This window comes from Malaya genurostris, chromosome 3 (assembly GCF_030247185.1).
Source record: "Malaya genurostris strain Urasoe2022 chromosome 3, Malgen_1.1, whole genome shotgun sequence".
NCBI lineage: Eukaryota > Metazoa > Arthropoda > Insecta > Diptera > Culicidae > Malaya > Malaya genurostris.
In genome coordinates this window covers 40,023,610-40,047,856 of record NC_080572.1, presented here as the reverse complement: position 1 = coordinate 40,047,856, position 24,247 = coordinate 40,023,610, and the positions used below count along the sequence as shown (strand labels likewise).

The 24,247-nt window shown below is 38.6% G+C and overlaps 1 protein-coding gene across 1 annotated transcript in view; it reads left to right on the top strand.

Moving 5' to 3' along the window:
- LOC131435630 (uncharacterized) overlaps positions 1-24,247 on the top strand; it is a 180,405-nt gene that overhangs the window by 133,682 nt on the left and 22,476 nt on the right. The window contains exon 2 of the mRNA XM_058603720.1: positions 13,785-13,945. Within this exon, the coding sequence (XP_058459703.1) occupies positions 13,785-13,945 (161 nt within the window). The remainder of the gene's footprint in view (positions 1-13,784; positions 13,946-24,247) is intronic.

Sequence of the window (24,247 nt, the reverse complement as noted above, 5' to 3'; positions counted from 1 at the left end):
ATCAACCGGAAGTCGCCATCTTGGATTTCAGAACCACCTCAAACATCATTTCCCGACATCTACTCAACAATTCCATTCCGAAAATACCCATATTGTATGGGTTTTCAAGAAATAACAAGATACCGGAAGTCGCCATCTTGGATTTCAGAACCACCTCAAACATCATTTTCTGACATCTATTCATCAATTCCGTTCCGAAAATACCCATATTGCAAGGGTTTTCAAGGAATATCAATCAACCGGAAGACGCCATCTTGGATTTCAGAACCACCTCAAACATCATTTTCCGACATCTACTCATCAATTCCGTTCCGAAAATACTCATATTGTATGGGTTTTCAAGAAATATCAAGAAACCGGAAGTCGTCATCTTGGATTTCAGAACCACCTCAAACATAATTTTCTGACATCTATTCATAAATTCCGTTTCGAAAATACCCGTTTTGTAAGGGTTTTCGAGGAATATCAATCAACCGGAAGTCGTCATCTTGGATTTCCAAAATACCTCAAACATCATTTTCCGGAATCTACTCTTTAAACCTGTTCCAAAAATACCCATATTGTAGTAGTTTCCATGGAGTTGGAAATCGCTTTCGATGTATGCCAAAACCTATTTTTACGAAGTAGGTTCGTGAAAAAAGTTTACGTTAATTGGGATTTGGTTCGTAAAAAAATTTACGTTATTTGGGATTTGGTTCGTAAAAAAATTTACGTTATTTGGGATTTGGTTCGTGAAAAGAGTTACGTAAAAAGAGGTAACGTATAAAAAGTGTTCGTAAACGGAGGTTTGGGTGTATTGGTTATCACTTTGAATTCGAAGATAATGAAGAATTTTCAATATACGGTTCAACACGTCACAGTAGAATAATTATGCTATCGAAAAGGAACGAAAAATACAAATCTAGCCAAAATACTATGCTGAAGAAACGAATTGTATTGAAAATGGTGTCTAATATTGTTTCGAAGCATCATTTCATCGTGCTTCGTTTTAAACCCCTACTATTGAGATATGGCGGAAAATCTACTATACAAAACATGGATATTTCCGTAAATTCTTAAAATCTTGTTTGATTGGTAATACGATAAGGTATCCAAATTTGAAACCATATCTAGTTTTATAGGTTAATTGTTACAGATATTTCCAACAGAACTGTAAATTTCGACATAAGTTTATATAAATCGGAAAGTAACAATTAATTTCATTAATCATTTTCAACTAGATTCAGCCATATCTGAGATCCATGCCTTTTTATTTTGCCCACACATACATTTGCACATATTTTGCACTTACACATATTTTGCACATACATTTTAGCCATTTACTCAGTTTGTCAAGCTAAATCGATTGGTATATGACACACGGTCCTACGGTCCTCGGAAAAGTTTTCCAAAATCAACTCCCAAATTGGAGTAGTTATGAGCCCAATTTAGAATTCTTCATGAAGTTTTCTGCACTGTCCCTCTGAACAAGGATTCAACATTTTTAGCACTTTTCAATCTATTATCCAGGAACCGAGAGTCGGATGCGGATAAAATTCAGCAAATTTATATTGCATCATAAGACCTTTCCTTTGAATCTGAGTTGGTGAAAATCAGTTCAACCATCTTTGAGAAAAGTGAGTCAGGTCCATTTTGGAGTATGATCTCACTGTTTCCGGTGCTTCTGGAAATAAAATCTTATGACCGGATTGGAGATAGCCAAAGTGAGTTCTAATAGCCAGCAACGAACATGAATCATAAATAGAATTAATTTTCAAGCTCAATTTAAATGAATTTTGTCCGTTCTTTGTATCTTCGTTCTCCACAACGGTTTGAAAGTTTGAGAACTCATCACCGGAACCGGAAGTACGATGCTCATAAAATTTGAAATATCTTTACAGTACAGTACTTCACATTTGTGCCTAAGTTTGTGGAAATCGGATTCCCCATCTCTGAGAAATTCCAGATGGCGAGTTCTTCGTTTTTTGTAACCTTTCCGGTGCTTCTAGAACTAGGTACTGGGAACCGGTGAAACTAAATCGAAAAATTTTTGGTCATCTGGAAGATTATGTACATTGTATAAATTTTTAAACCTGCTTCAAATTACTGCTCCTTTAGACTTCTTAAATGGTTCTTCCTGAGAAGTAAAGATTTGATTTCGAAGACGAAAGCCGGATCAAGATGAAATTGAATCATTTTAATGGGGTTTCACGACTTTTCATTTGAAACTAAGTTTGGGAGAATCGGTTCAGCCATCTCCGAGAAAAGTTAGTGCACATATTTTAATTTATTTTTTTTTGCATGTTACAATGTAACTCCAAAACCAGAAATACGTGGGACCTTTTATTTGAAACCGAAGCCCCAGATTAACAAAATCGAGATTATTTGATCATCTGGCAGTAAGTTCCACAAGTTATGGAAATTGTTAATCCATTTTAAAGGAATTGCTACTCTTCACATGGTACTTTCTGAAAAAAACACTCATTAATCTTAAACTTTTTCCATCATCCTGTTATTCCGTAACCAGGGATCAAATCAGGCTGAAATTCAGGAGTTTTTTATGGGGATTAAGATTTTTCATTGCAATCTGGATTGGAATTTGTTAAAATCACCTTAGCCAACTTCTGGAAAAGTTGTAACTCCGGAACCGGATATCACATTAAAATAATATTCGGGAATTTTGTATGGGACCACAAGTCCTTTCATTTCAATCTCAGTTTATGAAAACCAGTTCAGCCATCTCCGAGGAAAGAGAGTGCACAAAAATGTTACATACACACACACAAAAATTTAACGTACTCGACGAACTGATTCTAATGGTAAATGACACTCAGCCCTCCGGGGGTCGGTTCAAAAAGGGGATTTTCACAGCTATTGCAAAAGCTTCCCGATTATTAAGGGAGAACAAACTTATATTTGAGGTTTTTTCGTTCCTGTAAATAAAAACAAAATTAATTAAAATAATCAGAATGATAACTCGATTGGACCTAGCTGATAACCAAATTGTTACAAAAGTTGACATATAAATGACAATATTATTTCCAAATTTGTATTAAATTTTATACGACCTATCAACTGTTACTGTCTTTTTGCCTTTCTCATATAAAAAGGTTATGCAATCACTGTGAAAAAACATATACCATTCGACTCAATTCGTCGACTACGCAAAATGTCTATGTGTTTATGTGCGTATGTGTGACGTTTTTTTGCGCTAACTTTTCTCAGAGCTGGCTGAATCGATTTTCACAGACTTAGATTCAAATGAAAGGTCTTGAGGTCCTATAAAAGACTCCTGAATATCATTTGGATCCGACTTCCGGCTCGGGAGTTATGGGGTAAAATGTGCAAAAATAAGAAAATATATGTTCTAATTTTTCTCATAGATGGCGCGACCGATTTTCACAAACTTAGGTTCAAATGAAAGGTCCTGTGGTCCCATACGTAATTCCTGAATTTCATGCGGATCCGACTTCCGGATCCGGAAAGATAGGGTAAAGTGGGTTAAAAATTGTATACCATCACTGAAAATGGGGAAAAAACTTAAAAAAATTTCTAAATCGATCTCAAATGTTTTCCAATTGATAGTTTTTATCAGTAGATGGTCAAACAAACCGATTTCGGTTATTCTTTTAAGAATCGAAGAAAATTATTTGAAGAATACCACAGTATTATATATGATAGTATGATTGATATGAGAAAGGCATCATTACACCACTAGGTGGATAAAAACAGGTTTTTGGGGAAGGTTTTACAGTGCAAATTTAAAAATAGATTTCGTTAAGATCTCTGTCGCATAAGTAGTGTTCAAAAATCGTCGAAATGAACATTTTGCTCTCATTGTTTGTGAATTTCTCCAAGATTTCTAGATTGACTAGTAAATAGTAAAACATTTCAAAAATATTCTGTGAAATTTTCATGCATATCGGAGATCAGCAAGGTATGGGCCTTTATCTTTGCTTATCTCATACTGCGAAGAAGTAAGAGCTCGGCGCACAGGCCCAAGATTTCTGCTTCGATTGACATAAAAACATAACAAAACATCCTTGAAATGTTTCGTCATTACAAATTATAAAAAAAATATGATTTTTTGAAAATGTTAGACCCTACGGACTCCCTTGAGTAACAAATTGTTTTTTTTTATTTTACAAACAAAAAACTTTGAATGCGTTTTTTTCGAAAGCAGGTTTTGAAAGTCCGTGTCCATCGTCATTCAAAAACTACTGCACCAATTTTTTAAAATTTTGCGCCCACTTTCTACATATAACAAAGCCAGACTCCAACGTTTTCCATTTCGTTGTTTGTTACTTTGGGGAGGTTTTACAGCTCCAAAACGGCGGTTTTTTTCGTGAAAAATCGTAGTTTTAACTTTCAACAACCACAAAAATTCCAAAAATTTAAAAAATATCAAACAGGAACGTTGGGGTCTAGAAAAACTTCTAATCTAACTATGCTGCTTTGATTTGTTCACTTCTGATACTGATTTTTAAGAAGCGTCCTCAAAAATACCTCTTCACCGACTTATTTCTCAATATTTTTTCACGAACAAAGCTACAAAATGTTGTTCGAATGATGCTTTTTATCATGCGAAACATTTGAGTTTGTTTTGTTGAACAACAATTCTGAAGAAAAAATCGCAAAAATTATTATTTTTTTCATCATATCGGAATTTCAAGCAGCAATACCATTCCGGTGATGTAGTGATGTCAATTACAACAATAACAATAATAAACTTACTACATGTTTTATGCTGCTGATTCATGCTGTTTAGCTTGACTTACATATGCAAAAGTAGCGGAAGCGCAGGTTCGCTTCGTTGCTTAGATTTCGTTTAATTGGTTTAATCGAAATTGAGCATGCGATAGTAAGTCTATGTTCAACTAGGTTCAAAACTGTCTCAATTTGTAGGTCATATTTGTTGCTGAAAAACTATTCCGGTCATCTGAATCCGGGTTCGGAAGTATTCTAAATAGTGATCAAAAACTGGAAAAAGGATCTCACTCACTTTTCTTCAAAATGGCCAAATCAATTTTCACAAACTTGTAGGTTCAAAGGAAAAGTTGTACAGTATCACATGGAATTCCTAAATTTGTTGTAGATACTACTTCCGGTTCCGGAACTACAGGGTAAACAAGATTTATAGATTTTGTTAGATCAAGTTCGAACTAACTTCCCTATTTCTATTCAATGAACAGTTGTTTTTGTAAATTCCACAGTAATATTTATGTTGTTATGAGTCATATGAGAAAAGCATCTTTATACCACTAGGTGGATTGAAACAGGTTTTATCAGTTAGAATCACTCTGATTGATAACTTTGCAATTGAAATGAAATAAAAAAGTTCAAATGGATTTTCTCGAGGCTTATGTAACCACCTTATGGGGCTTGCCATATTCTATCGAGAAAATGCAAACGTCGAGCCTCCCCGAACAAGTTCGGTTGAATTATGGTCGTAAAATTCTCTTCATTTTTCGTCGGAATTTCTAGTGGCATACGACAAAAAACGGTTCATTTCGTGCCTCACCTTCTCAGTGGTCATAAATTGTGGTAACATTTTTCTCTCCTGACCGACCAAACGGGTGAAAATCGTATTCCCAGTGGCCCGCGCTCCTTCCCGACTGGGTTCCGCAGAAATTTCAGTCCTCTATGTTACGTTGATATACACATTTCCGTTGGAATCCTCGGTGGAAGATCCGTCCAGTATTGTGTAGTGTTTAGGTTTGTGTAGTGCGTGTGCTCAACCCCTAAACGGGGGCGACTAGGGGCTCGTGTGCTCCGAGGCGGTTAATTAAACGGACGAAAGCGACCGTGCACACTAATTATCGTCTTGATACTTTTCCTGGAAGGCAAAGTGGACGAAGCCTGACATACCGCCGCAACGGTGATTATCTCGGCAATTCGGTGAGGTCATGTCAGCGTCTGTGCTTGCAGAAATTCTCGGGAATAAATGGCTAGCAATTAATGAATTACACTAAATGCAACTATAATTACCAGAAATGATTTCCTCGTCCAATGCGGAGTGAATTCTATTCTCTGATCCCGTGTATTGTTCATTTCGCTTTCGTTTCAGTTTGATTCCAGGTTGTGATAGGCAGATTCCTCAGTTTTTTTTTGTGAATTAGTAAATGACAATTGTACAATTCGTCATAATGCTATTCCAAGATCAAACTGTCGATATTCACTTTGATTCGATAAACATAACGCATATGATTCCGTTTAAATATAGGAGAATTGGATACAATTGAATTGACTAATCTGTTGAAATTTAAATTTTTAATCTTCTTATGCTGATGGAACCAAATGTCTCTGATTTTATACTTCAAATCCTTTTCTTAATCCACCTAAAGAGGGTTTAATGAAACATGTAAATGATTTCAATACCATTCTGTAATCAAAGTAAATAGGCTTCAAGTTGTTTCTCTCCAAGAGAATTGCTCTCTGGACTCCCAAGAAATGGGTGGCATGTTTCTTTTCGCTCAGGTGCTGTCCCACGTCTGAATAATAGCATTCAAACGAACTAAGCTTGTAAAAACCAGTTTAGCCATCTCTAAAAAATTGAGGGGAATAAAATAAATGAGTTTTGTCAATTATGTCACTTGACCCATTCCGGAGCCGGAAATGACAGCCAATTAATCTTCGAACTTGATTTGCAACTCAAGCTTAGCTTTCAAACAATTCTCAACCATTAAAATCGTTTCTGCCACTTCCGAGAAAATTGAACAGAAAGAAAAATCTTTGAAAGGACGTTTTCCGATCTCGTCCAGCTGAGTCGAACGATATATAACACTTGAGGACTCCGGAGCTCCGAACAAAAGCTTCGTTTTTCATCAGCTCGACTTTACTCGATAATGTCATATCAACTCAAGGAATTAGAATCTATTAATGATAGTTAGATAACATTCAAGTATTTTCAAATGCGGGAGAAACGTTTCGCATAGGAAAATGGCACAAAAATTCAAAATAACTTTGTAAATACGCATTAAACAATCGCAAAACTAAGGAAAAAAATTGTCTAAAAAAATTCATGAAACTTCGCGATAATAAAATTTTTTAAAAGATCGACATCGGATTTTTAGATTTCCATAATTAAACTTTTTTTATGCCAAATGTTTTAGAAATGCAACATTTTGTATTTTTTCAAAAGAAAATATGGAAAAATAAGTCGATGAAGAAATATTTTCGAGGATGCGTTTTAGAAATCATGATTTGCGGTATCCACTATATCTTAGTGTCGAATTCTCAGAAGTCAAAAGATCAAAGTTACATAGTTGTAGTAGATATTTTTCTAGTCCAGTATGCTCTAAAAATGCATCAAAGTAACAAAAAAAAGAAAAGAAAAACATTGGGGTTAGGTATTTCAATTGTAGAAAGTACACACTTTCTTCATTTGAAATACCCAACGCCAACGTTATCCTTTTCGAAATTTGAAAATGATTGGTGAAGTAGTTTTTCAATGATGATGGTCAGGGGCTACAGAAACGAGCTTTCGAGAAAAACTCGTTTAAAGTTTATTGCCTATAAAATCGAAGGAAACAATTCATTTTTCTAGGGAGTGGAAAGGGTCTAACACTTTCATTTGAACAAAGTTTTGTTGAATTTAAAAGTCAATCGAAGCGGAACTCTTGGGCCTGTGCGCCGATCTCTTTGCTCTTCACAGTATGAGATTAGAAAAAAGGCACTTAACTTCCAGAATTTTCTTCCGATAGACTTAAAAATTTGACAGCATTCTTGAAATGTTTACTAGAAGAAAATACAAAGAAAAAGTGAAGGATTTTTCAAAAGTGTTAAACATTACCCACCTCTAAATATAACTGACCAATGAAGTTAATTTGTAACACTACTTCGAAGCGGTATCGAAACTAGGAACATTTTACATTTTACTGGATTTTGTTTTTCGATCGTGTTCATGAATTTCCCCAGGAGAACTATAAAACTTATGTTTGGCTGCCTGTGAATGAAGTCATGATAACACTATAACAGATCGGCTGAAAAATTCGTATAACTTCTATGAGAGGGCGCCACTAGAATTAAATCCATACCATTTTCAGTTAGTACCAACCTTCAAAAGATACGTGTATAAATTTGACAGCTGTCTGATTATTAGTTTGTGAGATATTGCATTTTGAGTGAAGCTACTTTTGTTATTGTGAAAAAAATGGAAAAAAAGGAATTTCGTGTGTTGATGAAACACTACTTTTTGATGAAAAAAAGTGCCGCCGATACCAAAAAATGGCTTGATGAGTGTTATCCAGACTCTGCACCGGGCGAAGCAACAATTCGTAAGTGGTTTGCAAAATTTCGTACTGGTCATATGAGCACCGAAGACGATGAACGCAGTGGCTGTTACCGATGAAAACGTGAAAAAAATCCACAAAATGATTTTCATTGACCGTGAAGTGAAGTTGTTCGAGATAGCTGACACCCTAAAGATATCAAAGGAACGTGTTGGACATATTATTCACGAATATTTGGATATGAGAAAGCTTTGTGCAAAATGTGTGCCGGGTGAGCTCACAATCGATCAAAAACAACAACGAATTGATGATTCTGAGCAGTGTTTGGAGCTGTTATATCGAAAGAAAACCGATTTTTTTCGTCGATATATAACAATGGACGAAACATGGCTCCATCACTTCACTCCGGAGTCCAATCGACAGTCAGCTGAGTGGACTGCACGCGATGAACCGAACCCAAAGCGTGGAAAGACTCAACAATCGGCCGGTAAGGTTATGTATTTTGGGATTCGCATGGTATAATTTTCATCGACTACCTTGAAAAGGGAAAAACCATCAACAGTGACTATTATATAGCGTTATTAGAGCGTTTGAAGGACGAAATTTAAAAAAAAAAAACGGCCTCATTTGAAGAAGAAAAAAGTTTTGTTTCATCAAGACAATGCACCGTGTCACAAGTCGATGAAAACCATGCTGAAATTGAACGAATTGGGCTTCGAATTGCTTCCTCATCTACCATATTCTACAGATTTGGCCCCCAGTGACATTTTCCTGTTCTTAGACCTCAAGAGAATGCTCGCTGGTAAAAAATTTAGAAGCAATGAAGAGGTAATCGCTGAAACTGAGGCCTATTTTGAGGCAAAGGACAAATCGTACTACAAAAATGGTATCGAAAAGTTGGAAGATCGCTACAATCGCTGTATCGCCTCTGATGGCAATTATGTTGAATAATAAAAACGAATTTTGGCATTAAAAATGTGTGTTTCTATTAAACGATACGAACTTTTCAGCCGAACTGTTATGTCACTGAAAAAAGATTCAAGGCTTTTAGATTTTAATTCTCTAATAAAAAAGTTAGCAACACTGTTTCAATGCATTTGTATTAGATTGTGCTACACGAAATAAACAAAACAAAAGTTGCAAAAGTTTTCCGGAAAAATAAATAGTTTTACGACAACACTTCATATCCATTGCCTCTCGCGTGTTAAATTAAAAGGTTCCTATTATGCGGGTTTACTTATAGAAGGTACGGAAATCTTTATATTGCAATAATTTCTGCAAGAGGAAATCCATATAGGAATGTGTGTTGCTAATTAAATGTGTTGGTGGAAGTAAGCTGAAACTGAAATAATTTTCCTCGAGCAGTTTTAAGGAAAACGGAAGAGTTTTAGACTAAGATTTTCGCTTTTCTTGAATTGCAATTTTATGCAGAATGAACGATTGGTTTATTTTTCAACCATATGGAAGATTTACTGATTAAAATCAGGAAAAGAAGCGCCGGAATTTGTTTCTACGCACACACTGTTGACATTTTTCATACGCTTGCAAAGAGTCTTGCTTCTTAACGGAATTTCCATCATGACTTGGGAAAACAAAAAATTTACGTACAGAGGGGTCTCGTATAACGCGGTACACCGGGGGCGTGAAAAGCGAATCCGCGATAAACGGGACCCAGAGCATATGGGATTTCGACTGATTGGGGCTGTGCACGATTATCTCGCTTCGGTCGACAGATAGAGCTATACAATCTTCGGCAAACTTGTTGTAGATACTTAGACCAACAATTTAGTGTAGTTTGACCGACAATTTGTTGAGAACTGCACCGCCAGGGACGCTTTGAAAAGAGCATGAAATAATTCATATGTTCACAATAGAAAAACAGTTTGAACATGAAATATCGCGAATATTTTACTTTCGGTGGTGTCGGTATTTTCGGAAAGAATGTTCCGGAGGTCAAAACAGATAAAATGGTGTAAACAGTAATTGAAATTTCTCGCATGGCTGACTCTAGTGTGCAATTCGGCGTTCGAAATTCCTGCAACTCAGAATCATGTTGACTTATTAAGATGGTTTCTTCGAGAAGGTGTTTTAAGATTCCAATACCTATTGAACGATTGATGAAACAGCTCTTATTGTATCTACAATGTGATGTTCTGTAACTGAATACCATACTTGTTTATGAGAGTGATCTTATCGATCAGTTTTTGAATAAGTTGATGAAGGAGAGACAGATTTTGAACTGTTTTTAGTAAGTAAGTTACTAAAGTATCAAGATGAATAAGCTATCGACATCTGAAATCTGAGGAATTCGATAGTGTGAAAACTAGAATTTCATACTTAATGTTTTGATTATTTATACAATTATATAATGTCAAGTGCATAAAATGTGACATATATTGCTCATATAGTTCGATTTTATTTTTTATTTGAATTGAACCTTTTTTATTGAACAGGGAAAAGCCCAATGGAGCGAAAATTTCATAGTCACACTCTTCATCAGGCAGTAAATATATAAATTCAGTTTTTGTAACAAGTGCGGATAACCAATTCGAGATTGTAACAAAAGCTGCTACGTAAACGACCAAAGACATATTTTGGTGAACTGATAAGAAGCAAAAATCGAAAAGTTTGCAGGGATCACTGCAAGGGAAACTACGAAAAGCAATCGAAGAAGTTTATTCTGAATGGCTTCGACGCGGTGGATGTCAAGTTAACAATAAAGAGCCAAAAAGACAGTACCATTGCCGTAATCAATTTATCAGCGATGATGTCATCAATTTCCTCACGAGAAACATGTTCGGCACCCATCTTTTCACCGAAATCCTTAATTTCAGAAATTATTCTTTCGTTCTCAATATCATCGATTTGTGTACCAGGCTCTAAAAAAAGATGGAAGTAGTTTTTTCCAGCAATTTTTCCACGTTGATGACTTAATTTGAACTAAAACTGATTGAATGCAATCAAAGCAATTCCGATGTTGCGATTTAAGCAAAATTATTCTAACTCGGGAATGAAACAGTTTTTCATTCAATCTTGGGAAATTTCTCGAGTCATCCAGCATTTTTTATTGCTCCGGTTACTGGGAGATTCGAACGCTGAAAATTTTTTAAAGGACGTGATTTGGTACATTATGAACACTCCAAATATCAAGCCTGAAAAAAAGTTGGAACGGTAACTCCGATCTGTCATAGCTCAACTGTTTTTCAACGAATCTTAATAAATTTTACACCCACGAATTTTGTGAAGTTCGTAAATTGAATCAAACATTTTGTAGCAGACCGTTTATTTTCGTTCCAGGTTTTTTTTCACGCGCCCAAAATGCCCTATCTGCTTAATTTCTACTGGATGCTCAGAAAGTTAGCTACAACGTATATATAGGAAAAAATTACATATTCACGTCTCTAACACAACCAAATAAAACGAAAGAAAGAATCTATGATCGTTCTCTCTGTTGCACTGTAGTTGTTTTTATATTCTAGCTTTCAACGCGACTCAACTAGTATATAGTAGTATGTATGCGAGACAGTAGTTCTTCAGAAACACACTAACACAGTTACGATAGCGTCGCGTAGGATGTATGCTTAGTAGATTTGTTAGAGAATCGCATGACACAAAATCATTTTATGACTTAGGGAAGCACATGAGTTCGCATCATTTTGCAAATCCTCTGAAATAACAGCTATTTTAACAAACCGAAAATTTCAGAAAACTATATAGAAACCGCATATTTCAAAACTTGAGAAATCCCATAAAAGTAATCATATTTCTCATCAAGTCTGTTCACGACCAGACAGCTATGAATTCCTACACAAGCATTGTATAAGAAATCTCTACCGTCAACTAATATAAATCACGAAACAAACAAATATAATTTTCCCAAAAAATAGATTTCTTAGTCATCATGATTACAATAGCGCAAACCTTTTTTTTCGAATACTAAACTACTGTTCACATTATCGAATACTTTTTGATAAACCAAGCAATGTTGATGAAGATACACTGCTCTTAAATTATCACACACAAGCTTTTATCAATCTTCTAACCAGTTTGTAAACCCTCGAAAAAACGATCTTAATAAATCAACAAAATCAAGATTACAGGAATTGCCAAACCAGAATTGCACACCAACGTCACCAAGTGAGAAAAAATTTTACAACTGTTCACACTATTTAATCTGTTTTTACCTCCTTTACTTTCTTTCCGAAAACACCGCCAATCTATATCATCAGGTTTTAGAGATATAACATAATAATAATTTCACAATAGCGCCATTCTGTGGGAAGGTTCTAAACTAACATAGTTTTCATAATGTAAACTATAACATTCCTAACAACTTTCCAACAAACAAAACCGCTCTATATCCTTAAGTTTTTTTTTATAAGAACAAAATTCTGATAATTGATATTTGTATTGAAGCACACTAGCTACATCTGATGGAGTAAGTCCGAGTTAATACTTTTGCTGTTTGACAAACTCCCGAATTCCCGCATTCTTCAAAATACTATAATTTGTGAGTTACAAATCGTTTTGTCTGTATTAAGCGAATGATTTGTATCATGCATTTTTCGAAGCGCCCCTAGCGGAGCAGTTCTTAACTAATTGTCTGTCAAACTACACTAAATTGTTGGTCTAAGTATCTACAACAAGTTTGCCGAAGATTGTATAGCTCTATCTGTCGACCGAAGCGAGATAATCGTGCACAACCCCAATTAGTCGAAATCCCATATGCTCTGGGTCCCGTTTATCGCGGTTATCCGGCAATAACGAATCCGGCAACAACGAATACCGGCAAAACCGAATCCGCGTTGTACGAGACCCCACTGTATACTTTAAGAGGAGTGTGGGGGTATTTGGAAAAGTTGAAAAGTTCCGAATTTTGGTCTACGTGGTTTCTAAACGATCCCACCCGCAATTCGTGGAATGAGTTCCAATTTTCTACGCCATCGATCCGTTTAAAATGGATCGGAACTCGAAGTTAGAATGAAGTAATACAAAGTGCTCGCTAATAAAGCTTTACCATTCACCATCGTGTAGCTGAGATTTTTTTGTTTCTTGCCTAGCACTGCTCTGCATCTCTCGTCCGTACTGCGACTAAGAGAAAAGATCAAAACAAAAAAGGAAATAATATAAACATTGTAACAATTTACATAACAATCAACGGGGTTGAGTTCGCCAGCACGTCTTCCATTTTCATCATTCAGTGCTCAATTTTCGCATTGTCGCGGTTGATCTGAGCTGAGTGCTTCCCTGCGTCTATCGCTTCCTCCATCAATATGCAGTGGTATCAATTTGCTCAGGAAAAAAATACAATTCAGTATCGAATCGATATATTGAATACGAAAAACGCTACAACAATCAAAACAATAATCGAGCGGAACGAATGGTAAATTCAATCGTTCCAATCGTTTGAAAAGGCAGTGTCGGAAACAAACAACCGAAGGATTATGAATTTTGCTGGCATGTCCTAGCACTCCCAATTCGGGGACCGGTGGAAGCCCCCGACGACTTCATTAACAGTGAACAAAATGGTAATCGAGTGTTTCTTTTTTTTTTCGTTTGCTTGATTCATTTCAGAATGTCCACCAGCGATGGACGGGATGGAGCGGTTCGCCTGTCCGACGCCCGATCGGCAAGGTCGCTATCGATGTATAGACGACCACGTGCTCTGCGACGGTTTCATCGACTGCCCCGAAGGCGAGGACGAGGACCGACAAGCGTGCATGTTCTACAAAACGGTAAGTAGTGGGCTTGACTATTTGTCGTTCTGAAACTGCTTAGGTTATACGTGTAACGAGTGATGATTCTAAATTATGCATGCACTTAGATATGAATGCTTCTGTAGGGCACTGGTAATTGTGAGGAATAAATAGGGTTGACACCTGCACGGGCCTCTCCCTGCAGTGTCAGGCCTAGGAATCGGATTCAGACTAATAAAACTTTAGAATTCATTAGGATCGCTATAGAATGAAACATAACAATGAAATCTCCGTTGTAATTTTTACGTAACACAATCAATGATCTTGGAACACAACTTTCCATTTAAATTTCCTAAATATAAAAGGCGAGTGGGTAATGTCAGAGACATAATCGGATTGACGTGAACACAAATAACAATGACTCGTTGAAACTCAAACTGTGCCCTTATAAAGCACTATATTACCAGGTCTAAAGTGGGCTATAAAAAATATATACATATATATTATAATAATAAGTTAGATATCAGATACACACAATAAAAGTATAGGAAATATTGAAAATAGTTCTTTGCAATTGCGCATGCGCTATCCAATTTAATAAGCATTTGAACTAGAGTTGTTTTCCACAGCAGTGGAAATATTTTGTGAGGAATATTATTCCTTGTGTCTATAGAATCTAGAATTGTGACCTCTATAATTAAAATAATTTCGTTAATGTTTCAATTACTAAATTTTCAAAATTTGACTTGCAATTCTATGTGATTTCCAATTGAATTCTAAATGAGATGAAACAATCGATTACAAGTGAAATCAGTAGGTGCATTTGAATCACACAATAAACTCAAATTCCGGATAACTTAACTAAGTGTGTACTATTGAAACATTTCAAAGTTGTTGCAATACATGTTTAAGTTGAAAATTTTCTAATTAGATTATATTGTATTATATTATACATAAATTTTGCTAAAAATCACTGAGCTATGAGCTTTTAAAATTATGACTGGAAATCTATCGCAGAAAAGAAATGTCTTTAATACTCGTTGATACCAAACATTTAAGGAAACTTTAATTTTGAACTATTTGTGATTATGTCACACAATTGAAAATGTTATCATCAATTGATGATCGTATTTTCGATGTCATGTAGCAAAACATTTTTTGATACGTTGGAAACAACAAGAGACCATTATCACTTTATCGGAGGGTAAATTTTGAAAAGGCACCCCGTAGTAAACCAAGTCGTGTTCACAGCAAAACAGTTCTTGCTTATGTACATATGGTTATTTCGTCTATCCTTCTACTCTAGAAACTATAGGCTTGGTTAATGCACTGTGGCTTATGCTAGACCAGTTTATTGCTACAAACATCAACTACGATGGAATTACGAGACTGCGGATGAGCAGATCTTAGCTCAATTCCACCAACAACTTCCGATCCAGATTAATTTCTAAAATATTATGAATAAATCATTGATGAAATGTTACAAAGTCAAGAGTCGAACTTGACACACAGAATTGTGAAGCTCTCAAATAATAAGATAACATATCCAGTTCCAGTCATATTCTATTTCAAGACTACCTCTACCAGTTTCGCGCGCGAGGCTCACACTTTTTTTTGTCATGTTTTTAAACTCTCAAACATACTAATTAAAATCCATCATCATCTTACAGAACAAAATAGCCTAATGGGTCTGATTTAAAACAAAAAATTAAATAAATACAATCTTCGTCATTTTAAACAAATTTCGAGATCAACAAAATTCATTTGAGATCTGATTACAGAACAGATTTAACGTGTGAAATACATAACTTGTTGAACTCCCTTAATGATGCAGCTCGCTTGATTCGTCATGGTATCAAATTGAAAAAAGAACCTTTTTTGAATCCATTGTCCGAGGAATTTCATAAATTCCTATGATATAAAATGTCCAATCAATGAAACCGCTGATAAATTTTCATGTTCTAATTGTGATGGAAATCATAAATCCAATTAGGGGAGAGGTAGCGATTAGTGCGCACCTAAGCTTTTTGAAGTATTACAAATAAAATATTACTTTTATCAAACACACAAACACGTCTACGGAAACAAAAAACCTTGCTTTTCAATATCCTCAAATGAACGATTACAATTATTATGTTGCTTACGCGCATGAAAGCCAAAAATAATCGTGTTTTGTTCCTAATAATGCGCAAGGTAAGGTAATAGTGCGCAGTGGTACACAATTATGGGCACAATGAATTTTCCGTAATACTCGGAATACTCGATGATAACTTCGTTTGGGTCGAAAAGCTGTCACGAAACCAAAAAAACGTGATTCCACTAGAAATAAATATAAGCTTCTTTTCTAATGATAGATTTTATATTTACGTCTGTCGGATTGGTAAAAAATTAATGGGAAATTTTATATGTAGTCGAATAAAGTTAATTGGGTCAAATCTCAATATTTTTTGTAAGTAAATAGTGGTAAACATTAATATCAGCTCACATTGAGATGCGCATCAACAGGCTAGCCCCCTTCATAGAGGAGGCAGGAGGACTGTCCGGTCAACAGTACGGGTTCCGCAGAGGCAGGTCGACGGTGGACGCCATAACATCGGTGGTAACCACGGCGGAGGTAGCTATACAGCGCAAACGACGAGGGATCCGCTACTGTGCGGTAGTAACGCTAGACGTCAAGAACGCGTTCAATAGTGCTTGCTGGGCAGACATTGCTGATTCCCTACTTCGACTAGGAGTACCGGAAGGGCTGTACAAGATTCTGGAAAGCTACTTCCAGAACCGAGTATTGCTCTACGAGACCGACGAAGGCACACGTAGCACTCCAATCACGGCTGGAGTACCACAGGGATCTATCTTGGGCCCGATCCTGTGGAATATAATGTACGATGGAGTACTGAGGTTGAGGCTCCCTCCGGGTGTCAAGATAGTCGGGTTCGCGGACGACGTCACGCTGACAGTCTACGGCGAATCCATCGAAGAGGTCGAACTGAGTGCATCACACTCAATTTGCTTGGTGGAGGACTGGCTGCGTAGCAGGAAACTGCAACTCGCGCACCACAAAACAGAGGTGATGGTGGTAAACAACCGCAAATCGGAACAGGAGGCGCTGGTACATGCCGGAGATTGCGTGATCCCCTCCAAGAGATCACTGAAGCAATTGGGTGTGATGCTTGACGACAAACTCAGTTTCAGCAAGCACGTTGAATACGCCTGCAAGCGCGCATCAACAGCGATCGCGGCGCTCTCCCGTTTGATGGCCAACAGCTCGCCTGTGCGCTCCAGTAAACGAAGGTTACTGGCAGGAGTGGCAGTTTCGATCCTCAGGTACGGCAGCCCGGTATGGGCGTCGGCACTGAATGTGGAACGCAACGCACAGATGCTGGAGAGTACGCATAGACTGATGTGTCTTCGCGTAATCAGTGCATACCGCACTGTATCGAGGGATGCGGCCTGCGTGGTTGCAAGCATGATGCCTATCGGTCTGATAGTGAAGGAAGACGCGGAGCGCTACAGCATGCGAGGAGACAGGAACGCCCGTAGGGCCTCCAAAGCCGCTTCTCTACGCAGATGGCAACAAGAGTGGGACAGCTCAACCAAGGGCAGGTGGACACATCGGCTCATACCTAGGGTCTCGAGCTGGTTAGATAGACCTCACGGAGAAGTGAACTTCGGCCTGACGCAATTCCTCACAGGCCACGGGTGCTTCAGATGGTACCTCCACAGGTTCGGCCACGCGACATCCCCTGTATGTCCTGGCTGCCCAGACGAGATCGAGACGGCTGAACACGTCTTGTTCGCATGTTCCCGTTTCGCGGTTCAAAGGAGTGACCTACTGGAGGCATGCGGCAGAGACACCACACCGGAAAACCTGATCCAGAGAATGTGCCACTGCGTAGAGAACTGGAACGCAGTGTCGACCGCGGCATCCCAAATTGCGGGCATATTGCAGCGGAAATGGAGTGCGGATCAACGCGTACCGTAGTAGGCTCAAGAGGGATCAGCGAATAAACGTCGGTCCGGGAGAACCTTCTTCGTCGGGAAGCTCTTCGTTGGAGTAGTCTAGATCCATCGTCGGGGACTAGACGAGTAGTACGTAAAACTGCTAGGATCGTCGGGGCGCCAGTGAACCGGAAGCTATCCTCCAACCGGAATCACTGGATCGACCCAGGCATCCTCTCGGTCGGGCGTTGACGGGTATCGAAAGCGTCGGTTTCGGGAGGGCCTCCTTCGTCGGGGAACTCTCCGTCGGTGTAGGCTAGATCCTTCGGCGGGGGCTAGTCGAGTAGCCGCCACAACACCGATTCGAGTCGTCGAGGCGCCAGCGAACCGGAAGCCATGCTCCAACCGGAATCGCGGGATCGACCTCGGCACTCCATCGGGTGTCCCGTGTGGTATAAGAGACTCGGTGTCGGGAGATTCTCCTTCGCCGGGGAAATCTCCGTCGGAGTAGTCTAGATCCTTCGTCGGGGACTAGACGAGTAAATCGTGGTGTAATACCGCTAGGATCGTCAGGGCGCCAGTGAACCGGAAGCTATCATCCAACCGGAATCACTGGACCGACCCAGGCATCCTCTCGGTCGGGCGTTGACGGGAATCGAAAGCGTCGGTTTCGGGAGGGCCTCCTTCGTCGGGGAACTCTCCGTCGGTGTAGGCTAGATCCTTCGGCGGGGGCTAGTCGAGTAGCCGCCTCAACACCGATTCGAGTCGTCGAGGCGCCAGCGAACCGGAAGCCATGCTCCAACCGGAATCGCGGGACCGACCTCGGCACTCCATCGGGTGTCCCGTGTGGCGTAAGAGACTCGGTGTCGGGAGATTCTCCTTCGCCGGGGAAATCTCCGTCGGAGTAGTCTAGATCCTTTGTCGGGGACTAGATGAGCAGATCGTCGCGTGATACCGATAGGATCGTCAGAGCGCCAGTGAACCGGAAGCCACGCTCCAACCGGAATCATTGGATCGACTTAGGCATCCTTTCGGTCGGGTCGTAGACGCGTACCGTAAGCGTCGGTTCGGGAGGACTTCCCTCGTCGGGGAACCCTCCGTCGGTGTAGACTAGATCTTTCGGCGGAGACTAGTCGAGTAGTTCCGCGACGTAGCATCAGTTTTGGGTCGTCGAGGCGCCAGTGAACCGGAAGTTACCCTCCAGCCGGCATCACTGGACCGACCTCGTCATCCAACTGGTCGATCCCTCGAGAGCAGGATGCTGATCCCCATTCTGCCTAAAACTGGGGAGGGTGCTGTGATAACCAATAGCCTTCCACCCCGAAGTAATACCTAGCGGTGGTGCCGGGGAGGTAGGGTTGGAGATCCAAGGTGTTTTAGTGGGTAGTTCCAATCAACAGTTGGGTAGTCCTGTGGAGAGTTCCACACTCCGTGCGTAAATGCATTTCACCTTGTAAAAAAAAAAAAAAAAAAAAAAAAACATTGAGATGCGCACTAATATGTACCGCGCACTATTACCCACCTTTCCCCTATTTGAAATGTCCTGTAAGGGTAAAAATTTAAATGCTCGTTCGATTAGACAACAACAAGTCAAATCAACGATCTTAAATTTACAGAACATACCTGAAAATCAAAAAACGATACAAATGCCACGCTTACGTCTTTTAAGGTACTTATTTCTTCGAATGTAAAACAAAAAACAGGTACGCCTTACAACTCGTCTTCTAACGAAAACAATTTATTGACAGGTAGATCGACCACGCTTTTTCAGCAGGTAGACAATTACCACTTAATTCTTCTAATGCAAACAAACAGCAAACAGGAACGCCTTCTACTTCGTCTTCTAACGAAAACAATTTATTAATAGGTAACACGTTATCTTCATCTAATGACAGTTACACTCGCGTAACAGGTAGACATCTACCTACCAATATTCCTTCAATGCCATTCGCTGAACGAAGTCGAGTTAGGCAACAAAACGAAAATAAAATGATCTACCTAGAAGATCAACTTTTCAAATGATCATCCTAATGAATTCGACTTCATCATTTTATGAAGCATTTCAAGTTGGATGGCAATTTGCAAATAATATTATAATGAATTAAAGATTTAACAGTGATGTTGAATAATTATTTGAATATTTTAAATTGGAATGCTCGACCCTTAAAATCGAGTGAAGATTATAATTTTCTCAAAGTTCACAAAATTCATATTGCTATTGTGACAGAAACATTTCTTAAAGCAAATGACAAATTGAAAAACAATTCTTATTATGTGGTTCATCGATTTGACAGGTTTCCTGGAATGGGTAGTGTCATTTTTGTTAAACGGCAAATTAAACATCGAATTTTACCTTCTTTCAATACTAAAGTTATTGAAAGCTTGGGAATCGAAGTTGAAACCATTGATGGAATTTATTTCATCGTTGGAGCATATTTGCCATTCCAATGCACCGGCGAACAATTAAATTTCTTTAAAGGCGATTTGCAAAAACTCACAAGATATCGACCGAAATTTTTCGTAATAGGGGACTTAAATGCTAAGCATGTCCAGTGGAACTGTAGGCAAAATAACAGTAATGGAAAAATACTTCATAATCAACTCTCAGCTGGTTACTTCACAGTTCTTCATCCCAGTAATCCGACTTGTTTCTCTTCCGTGAAAAAACCCGTCTACAATTGATCTGGTTCTAACAGATCAAAATCACATTTGTAGTGAACCGATTACACATGCTGACTTTGACTCAGATCATCTTCCAGTAACATTCAGACTTTCCACCGAAGCTATAATTAAACCAAATAGTTCTATATTCAACTATCATAGAGCTAATTGGTTGGATTACAGATCTCACATTGAAAATCATGTGGATCATGAAACTATTTTAGAAAATTCTGCGGACATCGACACAGCAATTGATAATTTGAATCATTACATTATTGAAGCTAGAAATCTTTCAGTTCCCAAAGCTCAAACTAAATTAAATTCTCCCATCATCGAAGACAATCTTCAACTGCTCATTCGGCTGAAGAATGTTCGTCGACGACAATATCAACGTTCGCGTGATCCTGCTATGAGAAACATAGTTAAGGATTAACAAAAAATAATTAAACATAGATTTACTCTTTTGCGAAATGAAAATTTCTCAAAAGAAGTTGAACAAATTAAACCATATTCTAAACCTTTCTGGAAACTTTCTAAGGCTCTTAAGAATCCTCAGAAACCAATTCCTGCTCTCAAGGAAGGAAATCAAATACTTCTTACAAATGGCGAAAAAGCTCAAAAACTTGCTCAGCAGTTCGAGAGTGTCCACAATTTTAATTTGAACGTTGTGAGTCCTATTGAAAATGAAGTCTCACTGAAATATGTTCATATTTCAACCCAAGTGTTATCACAAGATGACATTATTGAGACGAATGTTGATGAAATTAAATCAATTATTAGGAAACTTAAAAACATGAAGGCTCCTGGTAATGATGGAATTATTAATATTCTTATTAAAAATCTTCCCGATGTTGCCTTGAGACTTCTGGATAAAATTTTCAGCAAGTGTTTTTCATCAGCTTACTTCCCAAAAAGATGGAAAAACGCTAAAGTAATTCCTATCCCCAAACCTGATGAAAAACCCAGCAGAAACATCAAGTTATCGACCAATTAACTTACTTTCTTCTATCAGTAAAATTTTTGAAAAAATTTTCTTGTTGAGAATGATGCCTCATATAAATAAGAATTCAACTTTTTTACCAGAGCAGTTTGGATTTCGTCATGAACATTCAACTACTCATCAACTTGTAAGAGTTACGAACATGATAAAAGCAAATAAATCTTCTGGGTTTTCCACTGAAGTTACTCTTCTAGACATAGAAAAAGCATTCGACAATGTTTGGCACAAAGATTTAATAGCAAAAATGTCTGATTTCCAGTTTCCTATTTATTTGATAAAAATGATTTAATTGATCGCACTTATCAGGTTAGCTATCAGAATTGTAAATCTGAGTTGCTACCCGTACGAGCCGGTGTTCCGCAGGGTTCGAGCGTAGCTCCAATCTTGTATAATATTTTCACTTCTGATCTTCCAAATCTACCCGTTGGTTGTCAGAAATCGCTATTCTGTGACGACACAAGTCTGTTAGCCACAGGTAGAAATCTAAGAGTGATCTGCAGTCGTCTACAAAGAAGTTTAAATATTTTCAGTGATTATCTGTCTAAATGGAAATGGTTTAATGCAACAAAAACGCAATTAATTATCTTTCCTCATAAGCCAACAGCTTCTTTTCTTAAACCAAGCAATAATCACATTCTCAAATTGAATGGTTTGAAATTGACATGGTCTGATCAAGCTAAATACTTAGTGTTCAGAGAACAAAGGGGAATTCTTCACCGACTCTTTTCAGCAATTCGCAGACTCGTTGGTGCGAGATAGCTTTAAGCTAGAATTCATTTTATTAGTAAATTTGTTCTTATAATTCAATTATCTTACTCACAATTATCGGTTTTTAACCACTTTTAACTGAACAAGAAATACTGCCTCGATTCTTCATATTCCAAACTGTGATACAATTTTAGGTTAATTTAGATATTCTATAGTAATTACTGTGATACGTTTACTTACTGTAACAAACTGTGATAATAGGTTAAGCTAGATATATAATGAATTTACTGCACTGGAATTTATATTTAGGTAGAACTATTGAAATGTATGACTTAACATCGTCACAAACCTCGTGTTCCGCACACTCTCGGTATGATTATTACACCAAATGAATCGTTCTGCCCGTGCACGTCAAACTTGTCAAACGTAAACGTTCGACGCATCATTTACATCCGGTAGAGCAGTGCTGGCAGTAACATCCTCCCCACCGTAACACTGGCCACCGGTTCCAGTTTTACCATCCAACTCAACTTCCAACACGACCAACTTCGACACCGGTCTACGTAATATCCCCCTCGCAGTCTGAACCACCGCTTGACGAATGCGTCCGTCTTCTGCCGTGACCACTTGCTTAACTTTTCCACGAGTCCATCCGTTCCTGCGGGTGTCATCTACTATGATGACCAGATCACCAACAGCTACCGGTTTTGTTTCTCCGAACCATTTTACACGTTTGGTCAACATTGGCAGATACTCCCGAGTCCAGCGTTTCCAAAAGACGTCAAGCTGGTGTTGTATTAGATTCCAAGAATTTTTCACCGCGGATGCAGGATTACTGAATGGTATTGCAGGTTGACGAACGCCATTTGAGCTTCCCAAAAGAAAGTGGTTTGGTGTTAGCGCTTCTCCTTCAGTAGAATCCAAAGGTAGATAGGTAAGTGGCCGACTATTCACGATACCTTCAGCTTCGACAGCTAACGTCTCCAACCCTTCGTCATCCAGTTTACGGTCGTTGGTGTTGGCAGCTTCCATGGCTGATTTTATTGATCGTACCATCCTTTCCCAGGCGCCGCCCATGTGAGGGGCCCCGGGCGGGTTAAATACCCATTTTGTATCTGTGTTAGTGAATGTCTCTGCCAATTCTTCGTGTAGGCTGTCGAGCTCTTTATGTAACTGACGGTTAGCCCCTTGAAAGTTAGTACCATTATCGGTATAGATCTCCGAAGGTGCTCCTCGACGACAAACGAAACGACGAATGCACTTAATACACGACGGTGTGGAAAGACTGTGGGCAACTTCAACATGGACTGCTCGAGTTGTAAGGCAGGTGAACAGACAGATCCAGCGTTTTGCCGAACTTCTTCCAACTTTCACTAGCAACGGCCCGAAGAAATCAATACCTGTGTAGGTAAACGGCCGACAATACGGCGACAGACGAGCTACAGGAAGTGGCGCCATTCGCGGAATTTTCGGAGTCGTCTTCCTCAGCTTACACAACTGGCAAGTGGACGCGATTTGCTTTACCAATCTTCTCAGTCGTAGGATGTCGTAGAACTGTCGAATTTCGTTCACCACTGTTTCTGAATTTCCATGGCGAAAGGATCGATGAAAATCCTCAACAATAAGTTTCGTTACTGGATGTTTACTTGGCAGAATAACCGGAAATTTAACGTCAAACGATGCAAATTGCGCAGCTCCAATTCTACCGCCGACACGCAAAACTCCAAACTCGTCCACAGCTGGCGTCGATTTGTATAAGCAACTCGTTCTCGGTAAATCCGTTTTTCCTTTCGAAATAAGTACCATTTCATCTGGGTATTCTTGCCACTGTACCATTCGAACTATCAAGTTCTTTGCCTTTGCGAGCTCATCTTGATTCAGATGCCGCAATTCTAATTTCATTCCTCGAGATTTACGCTTGCAATTTTCTGCGAAGCGATGGACATAAGCCACCGTTCTTAGCAGCCGTTGCCATTTTGAGAATCGATTAAAATCCACCACGCATTCCGGTACAAGCATTCGCTGAATGACGA